The sequence below is a fragment of the Meriones unguiculatus genome, chromosome 11 (genome assembly GCF_030254825.1).
Source record: "Meriones unguiculatus strain TT.TT164.6M chromosome 11, Bangor_MerUng_6.1, whole genome shotgun sequence".
Lineage (NCBI taxonomy): Eukaryota > Metazoa > Chordata > Mammalia > Rodentia > Muridae > Meriones > Meriones unguiculatus.
Window position 1 is genome coordinate 77745009 of NC_083359.1, and position 11352 is coordinate 77756360.

General features: G+C 44.0%; 1 protein-coding gene across 1 annotated transcript in view; it reads right to left on the bottom strand.

Annotated features, from left to right (window-relative positions):
• The window catches only part of Axdnd1 (axonemal dynein light chain domain containing 1), a 105241-nt gene extending 97909 nt beyond the window's left edge, over positions 1 to 7332 (bottom strand). The window contains exons 1-3 of the mRNA XM_060365089.1: positions 6681 to 7332; positions 5534 to 5706; positions 4899 to 5002 (exon numbers count right to left, since the gene is read on the bottom strand). Of these exons, the coding sequence (XP_060221072.1) occupies positions 4899 to 5002; positions 5534 to 5706; positions 6681 to 6777 (374 nt within the window). The 5' untranslated portion in view covers positions 6778 to 7332. The remainder of the gene's footprint in view (positions 1 to 4898; positions 5003 to 5533; positions 5707 to 6680) is intronic.
• Positions 7333 to 11352: the final 4020 nt, after the last annotated feature.

The following is an 11352-nucleotide window of genomic DNA, read 5'->3' on the forward strand; positions in this document are numbered from 1 at the left end:
TGTGTAAGACCAATCTCCTGGATTCCATGTGTTTGTAACACTCTTGGTTCTCCTGTCTACCCCAGCAGCTGCTCCTTGGAACTTTCTGTGTCCTCATCCTCCTCTAGAAATGTCCCACAAAGTTGTGTCCTGCACTTTCTTCTAAGCCAGTGCATTCTCAACCTATCGGTCTCCATCCCTGTAGGGGTCAAATGACCCTGTTACAGGGTTTGCATGTCAGACATCCTGCATATCAGATAATTCAAATTATGATTCAAAGCAGTAGCAAAATTATAGTCATGAAGTAGCAATTAAATAAATTTGTGGTTGGGGTCAGCACAACATGAGGAACCGTATTAACGGGTACCAGCATTTGGAAGATTGAGAACCACTGCTCTACACGGTCTTCACTGATGAAGAATCTGCAGTCTGTTCCACTCTCCTCTGTTCATGAAGGCTGTCATCAAAGTCTCAGCATCAATAACCAACCCCTCCCTGTCCTTTGCCCTCAATACCCAATCTACTGCTAACACTGATTAATTCTGCAGTCACCCTCCTATCATTACAGTGGCTAGCCCTCTTGTTTCTTGCCAATAGCAAATCTCTAGTCCAAATTGTCATTCCTTTTGATGTGGATTCCCAGGTCTCTAGGGTATGTCTTATACACGTCTGTCAAACTTACCCTCCTAAGGCATCATGTATTAAATGTGTAACATTTCATATGTCTCCACCCCCTCACCCAGCTTTAAGGCAGACTTTGGCCTGATTTCCTACTATCCAGTCTCTCTCCTCCATACTGCTGCTGCTGCAGAGGACAGGGCTTGATTTCGCTGGCCAGATATCTATTCCCTTTTCATCAAAGTGCCAGCACTCTCGTTTTCCTTTAAATAATTGCCTCACTCCTTTGTTAGATCTCCCAAAAAAAAAAAAAAAAAAAAAAAAAAAAAAAAAAAAAAAAAAGATTCTGAGGGCCAGAAAGGCAGTTCTGTGGGTAAAGATGTTGCAGGATATTTGATCCCACTGTGAACCCCAGAACTATGAACTGTAAAAACCTGTTTCTTGTTTGGTGTGATTGAGCCCTAACACACACCTTTATTCCAATAATATTCTGTTTATTGTTAAACAGGTGATAATGGTGTGATTCAGCCAGCCCTAGCACACACCTTTAAGATAAAACTTTCTGTACACAGGATTTATTAAGTTAACTATAGGTCAAGAGGCAGAGCAAGAAACCAGTTGCCAGGGGTTAAAGAGTAGGAGGGACTTTGCGTTGAAGGGTATTTAAGACAGCGTGGAGAAATAGAAGGAGCTTTAGCTCTCCATTTCTTGGCTTTTAGCTTTTAGCTCTTCAGCTCTTCAGCTCTTCAGCTCTTCAGCTCTTCAGCTCTTCAGTTCCTTGGCCTTTGGTGCTTTTGAGCTTTAGCTCTTGGGCTTTTTGAGCTTTGAGCTAGGAAGCCTTTGGCCTCGGGTTTTTGGCCTTTTCCTCCTGGACTGTCAGCTGAGCTGCGAAAGAAAAGCTTTTTCCTTCTGAGCTGAGTAGGAAGATCAGCTAAGTGCTTTCTCTGCCTTGCTAAGCTAGCAAGTTTTCACCCCAGCACCTGGCTCCTGAGCCTTTATTGGTAAAATAGAATGGTTGGGATTTCCACTCATTTATAACAATATAAAGACACTTGTCACATAAGCCTGAAGACATGATCAGTGGGACCCAAATAAAGGTAGAAGAGGAGAATCAACTGAACAAAATTTTCCTCTAAACACCACATGCAAGCTGACACACACACCATAACACTTAAGAAAATATAATAATATTTTTTCAAGATCATCTAGGGCAGGCAAGATGACTCAGTGATAAATGGAATTACTGAACAAGATGAGTTTGATTAAACTTATTTTTTTTAATAAAAAAAAACTGAAAGGTTTCCCTTTGCTCACAGGAAGCATGTGTAAATCTTCTTAAAGCTGGTCATCTGAACATCACATCCATGTTGGGAGCAGCACCCACTACATTCACATAAGCACCAGCTTTTCTATCCATCCTCCCTCTTTAGTTAAATACACAACCACAATTCTACATCTACACTCTTACCTAGGTGTGATGGGCACACCTTAATCTCAGCACTTGGGAGGCAGAAGCAGGCAAATCTCTGTGAGTTCAAGGTTAGCCTGATCTACATAGTGAGTTCCAGGTTAGCCAAGGCTGTACAGCAAGACCATATCTCAAAAGAAATATTACTATATTATTGGTGGGGATGTGTGCAGGGAGGCGTGAGGGGGCAAAGGTAGGCGCAGAGATACTAGAGCACTCATTTGGCAGCTGGAGAACAATTTTGGGGAGTCAGTTCTCTTCCTTAACCCATGGAGTAGTTCCAGTTACCAGATTTGCAAGACAAGTGCCTTTATCTGCTGAGCCATCTTGCTGGCCTCAACAATTTTGGTAGCAGTTAATTTTCTGCATTCATCATTTCCTACTTAAAATTCTGAGATTTAGTTTTTGCATTGAACACTAACGGGGCCATCAGAAAAGGTTCTTGGAGGCTACATGGTTTCTCATTTGCATCTTATTACTGTGTTCTGAAGACACTCCTTGTCCCTACCAGTTGTGATGTCATGTCCTGTGTGTGCAGGTCCAGTGCAAAATCAAGCCACTGATGGACACGTGGTGTGGACACCTGGAAGAGCCATGCCTGTGCCTATGCTGCCTACTTTTCTGTTTCGTTTTGTTAACTCGACACAAGCTACAGTTATCTGGGAAGAGAAACCTCAGTTGAGGAGCTGCCTCCATCAGATAGCCAGTAGGGTATTTTCTCAGATTATGATTGAGGTGGGCACTGCCACCCCTGGGCAAGTGGTCCTGGAGTGTATAAGAAAGCAAACTGGTGCATGCCTTTAATCCCAGTACTCAGGAGGCAGAGGAAGACGGATCTTTGTAATTTCAAGGCCAGCCTAGTCTACAGAGCCAATTACAAGACAGCCAGAGCTTCACAGAGAATCCATGTATCAAGAAAGAAAGAAAGAAAGAAAGAGAGAGAGAGAGAGAGAGAGAGAGAGAGAGAGAGAAAGGAAGAAAGGAAGGAAGGAAGGAAGGAAGGAAGGAAGGAAGGAAAAGAAAGACAAGAAGAAAGACAGCAAACTGAACAAGCCACAGGGAGCAAGCAGTAATTAGTTTTCATCCATGGATCCCTACTTCAGTTCCTGCCTCTAGGTTCCTGCTCTGTCATCCCTCAGTGATGTGTGACCTGAGCATTATAGATGAAATGAACCCTTTCTTCCTTAAGCTGATTTTGGTCACAATGTTTTATCACAGAAAGAGAAACCTGAAAACAGACCTGATCCAGTTGTTGACAGAATTCATTGGGACTGAGACTGTTTCATTGATTGGTATCTGCTAAATTGTCCTTAGAAATCCTAGCTTCTAGTATCCAGTTATAATCCTTGACTTGTGTTCTTCAGTTCTGCCATCCTTGTTTGGTCTCATCTCCTGACCCTCTCAATCACCTCCCTTTTCTACTTTCAGAGTCCTGTGTTTTTGTTGGGCTCACTAACAACAGACATAATTTCTCTGTCTTTAACCCTCACAACGGCTACAAAGTCTTCTGCTTGTAAGATCTACATTCACAGGTCCTGGGGTTACAGTGAGGACTGGGGATGCTGTGATCTGTATTCACAGGTCCTGGGGTTACTAGGATTGGGGGTTGCTACTACTTGATGTCCACATTTTAAGAATTTCCACTTAGAAATCATTTAACATTAAAATCTCTAGTGTCAGTTTACTGCCACATTCAGATATAACTAGTTAAATTTTCAAAGCACTTCAAACATCTTAAAACTGCTAATTACTATACTGGTAATTAGAACCGTGATCTGAAGGCATAAAACAGATTCTTGAAGACACAGAAGGCGCATGACACAAAAGCCACCCAGCCAAATCTGTGCCCCTCTTTGTAACACTGTGGCACAGCTGAGCGATAACAGCTCACATTTAAACAGCGTGTTATGGTTGGATATGTTCTGGCCCCCGTCCTCTCATCTCTGCTTTCTAATATCCATGCACACACATAAAACTGAACAACTCTATTAGTCTCTTCTCATTGACAAGAAAAGTAAACTTCACTAAGATAAAGTGTGACAACCTTCCATGGCATGTAAGCCAGGCATGCAGGGAGATTTTGATAAGTGGAAAATACTTTCAAATGAACAGACCACAATCATCATGGAACAAAATTTGACAGAGTATTTTTGGAAATGATACAAAATAGTAAAAAGTGCTTGGTGATTTAATCTGAAACAGTTTTAAAAGCTCAAGATAAAAAAAAAAACAGGAAATTAATCTATTCATCAAAGTTTTCCACATCATGTTTCCTGTAAGATGTACAAAAGTCATGGACACCTTCAGATACAAGATTACTAAAGGCATTATGTTTGTTAGATATTGTCCCTTTTAATACAGTGGAAAAAAAAACAGGAAAACACAGAAAGAAGTCTACAAATGCATGCAAAACAAGAACAAAAAACAAACCAGACCTGGGAGAAGGCTCAACGGATAAAGGCGCTTGTCACTAAGCCTGACAGCCTGAGTTTAATCTGCAGAACCCAGATTGTGGAAGGAGAGAACTGACTCCTACAAGTTGTCTTCTGATTTCACACAGGAAATGGCGCGCGCGCACACACACACGCACACAATAAATAAAGAAATAAATAAATATTTAAAGATTTAATAGTCAAGAACCAGAAGTATGAACATCCAACATCTATAGTTACTACTAATAACTGAACATATATCATTTCAGAATTATCCCTTATCAGTGATACTGCAAGTTTCACAATCCATAATTCAGTGTTGCCCTACTGCCCCATCCCAAGACTATCAAACAAAATGAGAAAATGATTCTATCTGCATCTACACTCTCTTCCTTCTTTACCTTGCAGCTCCTGTTAGGGAGACAGGTTGATCAATCAGGTATTTGACTTTATTCCTTCGATGAGGGTGGTGCCAGATTTGGTCTGGAAGACGGGGAAGGACACCCTGTGGAATAAAAGCAAAACCCACAATTGTCCAGCAGAGGGCACTCTAGTCAAAGAAAAATGTTACTAATTTGAATATTTACATCAAGGACATCTGAATGCTTTATAGAGAGAATGTTTATTCAAAAAACATAAAGAAAGGCAAAGTAGACTATTAAGAGAGCATCAATAAGGTGTCTGGTAAATTTACATAAAAACAGGTTTATTGAAATACTCACACAATGCAAACATGCTCAAAAGACCTGCAGATTTTTTGCTTTGGTTTTTTTGGTTTCGTTTTTTGAGACAGGTCTCATGGTGTAGCCCAGTCTGGCCTGAAACTTCTGGCAATCCTCCTGCTTCAGCCTCTAAGGGGACGGAATCATCAGTGCCAGACACCATGCTCAGCAAGATCTGAATTTTCCAATTTTCTAATTCAGCAGCTAAAAGAGCCGACTCCTGAAACCTGTCCTCTGATTCTAGCCTAAACCTACACATGAACTAATAGTATGCCCAAACACGAGCCCAGACGTTCTCGTGTATGTATACGAACCTTTGCAGCTTTAGCTTTCTTAACCGGCAGTAAGTTTTCAGGACAGGGACCAGCACTGGCGGCAGAGTTCAGAGAGAGAAGAACTTCCTCGGGAATGAATTCATTCTTAAAGGAAGTAGGAAAGGGTTTGAGATGGTCCACAGTGGCTTTTTTCTCCTTCAGCTCAGGAAACCCTAAGAAAGTAATAGGAAAAACTTTTAGTGGAGTGTTCTAGAGCCTGGAAAGTTTCCCAGACTGCCTCATCAATCTCATACATGTTTCTAACTGGAAGGGAGCTTCTCACGCACAGGCCTAGCAACAAGTAATACCTAAAACACAGAATAGCTTCCAGTCCACAGAAGGTGGAGGGGAGGGGGGGGTTGAGAACATGAAGAGAGATACAAAATAAATTGCTTGGGCCACAGAGTGGGTGTACAACCAGCCTGGACAGTTCAGTGAGACCAGCCTGTTCAACATAGAATAGGCAGCTAGCTCAGGGTCGAGGACTTGCATGGTGTGTATAAGTCACTTAGTTGAAACATCCATACCTCCTAAATAATAAAAGGTTTGCTGGAATTGTAGCAAAAAAAATAACAAAACAAACAAGCCAAAAAGCCCTTAAGTGACAGTAAGACTGGAGAAAGCGTCAGTCCAATGAGCAAGGATGAAAGGATGACTACTTGATTCTTATTCTAGTGAAGGTCTACATTTATCATAAATCTTTTTTTTTTTTTTTCCTTGAAACAGGGTCTCACTATGTAGCTCTGATTGTCCTGGAACTCACTATGTAGACCAGGCTGGCCTCAAAATTCGCAGAGATCTGCCTGCCTCTGCCTTCGGAGTGGTGGGATTAAAGGTGCGCGCCACAAAGCCCCAGCCCCAAGGATGGAAATCTTAAGGAATCTCAGAAATTTTCTTGAATCTTATACAAATAGGCCTAGTGTACTAAACTGTGCTAATCTCATCCACGTTACTACGCTGTAAAAGCTCCCTTAAAGTCCAAGCAAGAAGCCAGACAGGTGGTGTTTATACAGCTGTTACTATCTAAACGACGATGAACCGGGATTCCGACTTGGTGACTGTCCAGGCTGGACTGAGAAGGGGAGAATGGATTGTGAGTTCTGTCAGTGGCCATCAAAGTTCTGTCCGTGGCATCTTTAAAGTTTACCTGCGGCCTCCTCCTTGACAACATTCAGTTTTGACCGTTTGGCCTCAAGGGCCGATGGGGAGTTCAGCGAAGTGTCCGACAGTTTGTGGAAAGACATAATGAACAATGCCAGCTATCACCCTCAGAAATACTCCTCCAGAAAGTCAATTCAGAAACAAATCAAAATCGTGTTGGAACTTTCAAGCCGCCCCGTAATTCTGTAGGCAAAACAAAGCAAATGAACGAAGAGACCCCTTGAGCGTCTGTGTTCAGGTTAGAATTCAGACTCATCCAGCATGGCCTCCCTTCTTTGGGGCGCCCTCAATATTCTCTAGGATAACCTGACGTGACAGGGAGGGGTACAGGGTTGGTCAGAGTCGGGACCCAGCCCGGCAGAGCCAGGCTCCACCGTCCTACAGACCACGGGCGGGTCGGCGCGGCCCAGCATCCCGGAGTGGGGAGAGGCTCCCACGGTCCCTTCGGCAGAGGCCTGCAGACACGGACACCCACGGCTGCGCCCACAGTTGTGTTTCCCGCCAGGCGTCGGTCGGCCGGCCCTTTCCTGAACCGCCCTGCGTCGTCATAGCAACGCAGGACCCCCGTGTCCTAGCAACCTGTGGTTCGAGCTGCCTCCGGCGGCGCCATCCAAAAAAAACAAATAAATAAAAGAAAGAAAAACAGTCTCTACACTCTCTAGATGTCTCCGTGTGGTCCTGGGTAGTAGCAATAAGGAAGACAAACACTTCATCCGGTTGTGGGATTGGAATGGGAGAGTCTCTCGTGGCCGCGCTTCCGGCTGCGGATTGCGCAAGCGCAGACCCGCCCTCCCTTAGCGGCTGGGCCCCCCGCCCACACGAGAGGCTGAAGTAGAAGTGAGTCCTTGTTTCCTTTCTTGACTCTGTTCAAGGTTAGCATAGTCTTGAGTTAGCCAGGACAACTTAGTGAGAAGCTTGTCTCAGAATGAGGGGAGGAGGAGTAAGCTAACACACACCCTAGTTCTGTTGTGCAAGTAACTTTTATGCATTCAGTAATTATTTCATGGTCACCTTATTTCAGTTTCCACCAGCAGCAGGGAAAAGACAAGTATCTGAGCAGGATATTCTTTCTTTCTCTTTTCATTTATTTATTTAAAACTACAGTTTATTCGCTTTGTGTCGCAGCCATAGCCCCTTTCCTCATCCCCTCCCAATCCCACCCTCCCTCCCTCATCTTCCATGCCCCTCCCGAAGTCCACTGATAGGGGAGGTCCTCCTCCTCTTCCATCTGACCTCAGCCTATCAGGTCTCATCAGGACTGGCTGCATTGTCTTCCTTTTTGGCATGGTAAGGCTGCTGCCCCATCAGGGGGAGGTGATCAAAGAGCCAGCCACTTAATTCATGTCAGAGACAGTCCCTGTTCCTCTTACTATGGAACCCACTTGGATACTGAGCTGCCATGGGCTACATCTGTGCAGAGGTTCTAGGTTATCTCCATCATGGTCCTTGGTTGGAGCATCAGTCCGAGCTGAATTTTCTTACCTAGGCTAATGGAGGAATTGTGTTCCAGGTTACAAAAAACCAAATGGGCCCTGATTTGCACTTGCAGTGGCATTGACCCTTTAGCTGTCTACTGTAACCCTGCCTTTTTTGGGAGGTGGAGCCCAGGCCGGGATTGAGATTGGATTTCTGTAGCCCAGGTCTCAACCTCCCAAGTGCTGGCATTATTGCTGTGAGCCACCAAACTGGGCCTGCCAGCACTTGGCGCTTCCCAGCCTCCACAGCTGTGAGGTAAATGTCTTCTTCTTCACAGACTTCCCATCGTGTGTGGTAGCAGCACAAGAGTACCAAGGACACCTTCTCTCCAAGGAGTCTACGGATTGTAGGAGCTCATCAAGATCAGTAGCCGACAACATTCTTCCCATTGGGGCATCTCCAGAAGCAACAGGCACAAAATGACTTTCTACATTCTATGTCCTGATCGGTCCCACCTATTTCTGCAGTGCAAGGAAGTCTCTTCAGAAATTAAATGTGCCTGTTTATTGAACCAAATGGCTGTTCGTTGTCATGCAGGAGCAAGTGACGGCATGAGAAAAATAAAAAAACAATTTGTGGAAGTTTAGGATCCCTTTGGTCTCAAGTTAACAGGATTGTGTGTTGTGGAAGTTTTGGTTTATGATATGTAAACATGTTTTTGTTATAATTCCAAGTTGGAGGGGGAGTGTGTCCACACCTGTTAAGTGTCTTGTGCAGAGTGTGGTCTTTGCCAGATGGAATTAGTTGACTCCTGAGGACTTTGAGGGGTACAAATATGATAGCCCCAAGGAAGAAGGCATGGCTGCTTGGAGGAAGACTGCTTGCTCCTGGTTCATCCTGCTGCTGTATTTCCTGTTTGCTGACTTGCTGGTTACCTGGACTTCTGAATTTCTTGACAACTGGTATTGGAATCGCCCCCAAAAGAATCCTAGGACCCTACAGTGGGAAGTGGCAAAGAGAACTTCAACCCTGTCCACATTAACCTTCTTTCCCTAGAAAGGGGGTAGAAGCATTTAAGAACCCTAAATAAAGTAGGTTTGATAAAAAGAAACTAGGTCAACAACTGTGCATCTGATTTATGAAGCTGACATAGCAGTGTGTAAATATAACAAGAGAAAGTTCATGTGGCCAACCACATGGCTGCTCACTTTTATAGATTTACTTTTGTTTCTCTTAGGTTATGTATGTGTGCGTGTGTACATGTGAGTGAAGATGCTCTCAGAGAGGAGGAGGGAATCAGATCCTCTGGAGCTGGAGTTAACAGGTGGTTGTGAGCCACCTGACATGGGTTCTAGGAACCAAACTTGGATTGTCTACAAGAACAGCCTGACCACTTAACTGATGAACCATCTCTCCAGCTCAACAACGTTGATTTTTTTAAATACTGCTGTTAGAATTGCAGACTTGAGTTTAATTTTTTAACAAGAACAAAATCATTAAATGGTTGACTGTGGTGGAGCACACTTGTAACCCCAGCACGTGAGAGATGGAAGCAGGAGGATCGAGTTCAAGACCATCTTTAGCTATGTAATGAATTCTAGACCAGCTTGGGCTACATGAGAGCTTGTCTCAAGAACAAAAGAAATCTCAAATGAATTTTAACTTGAGATCAGCCTATTTGTGCAAAGCTGTGTTCTCTGCATTGGTGCTATCAATCAACTTTGAAGATACACCCTGCAGTAGTGAACATTCAGTCAAGACCCGAAACCCTATGTAAAAATAATCAGCTTAAGCACAGAAGCACACTCCTTAAGTCCCAGCACTCGGGAGGCAGAGGCAGAGGTGGAGCTTCAGGCTACTCAAAGAGACTATCTTAAAAAATAAAATTCTTCAGAGAGGAGGAGCTGTGAGCACTAGTCCAAAGAGCGCAACAGCTGTGGAAGCTCTTCACAGAGGACCTGAGCTTTCAAAAGACTGATAGGAGCCACTACAAAAAGGAGCAGTCACTCTCTGTGTATGTGTGGGGTGGGGGGCATGATTTCCTACACCAACTGCTCCAGGACTTTTAGAAAGTCACGTTCAACATACTGGAGCAAGTTGACAAGCCATGAATGCAAGGCCACACAGGTGGGGCCAAATAAAACTGCCCAGAGAAATTTCTCAAAGACCTAGTGCATACTCAAAAGTGAAATAAAAAATCTTCATGGGTGGCTTTGAGAGCTCCAAAGAACTCATCTTCCTATTGTTTGGCACAGCATGAAAAATGTGAAGCAATTGGTGACATGACTGGCCAGCATGTTGGGAAGAGAAATTTTGCTTTCATAACCTCTGATGCTCATGATGACCTGGGTAAGGCTCTCATTCCAAAAACTGAATGACTAAGAAAGTTTTCTGGGTCCAGCCATCTCAGGAACAAGTTCCATCCTGCTGGCAGGGTCAAAACTGAGTTCATAATTCCCAGGTCCAGGAACCCAACTCCTACCCCGCTTCTTCAGATGTTTCATGTTTGTCTGTTAATCAGTAAAGGATATAAAGAGGGAAGTTGCCATTTTATCCATTATCTAAACTAAAGCACTCAAGTTGTAAATGTGTTGCCTGTCTTGACTTAGAGCTTGCCCACTCCTTTGTTCCCCTATCATTCTAAATTCCAGGCCAAAGTCCTAGAGAGGATGTAACTGCAAAAAGCTGGGTCAAGGCTCCTGAAACCAGGGGACCTGGAAAGGCCCAGTCACTCCTGTTTACTTCCTTGCTCAACCCCTTGTGTCAAAGTATGATTGGTCAGTGCAAAAGCCCAACCCATGGCCCCCTCACTTTGTGTTCCTATCCTTTAAAAATGTACAATTTGCCTTTGGGGATGAGGTTCAGATCCCAAACTGGCCACCTCCCTGTGCGCACAGAAAATAAAGCTCGAATTTGAAGCTTCTGTCTATGAAGTTAAATTTTCTTGGCTTCCACCCCAAACCCAACAAAATGAAGACAGCTCTGTCAAAGGGATAGCCAGTGCTTCCTCTAGTCAAAGAAGTCAAAGTGGTTACAGAAACTCTGGTGGTTTCACTAAGGAAGTTTGATGAACAGAAACTCTGGTGGTTTCACTAAGGAAGTCTGATGGTAATGACGATTCTGGCTGTGGCAGTTTGGGCAGCACCTGTGGTGATGGTGCTGGTGGTAACGAGGTGGTTGTCATGGACTTGCTAACGATGGTGGTTGTGGAGGATGTGGCCTTGGCTATTCCGGAGGAATAT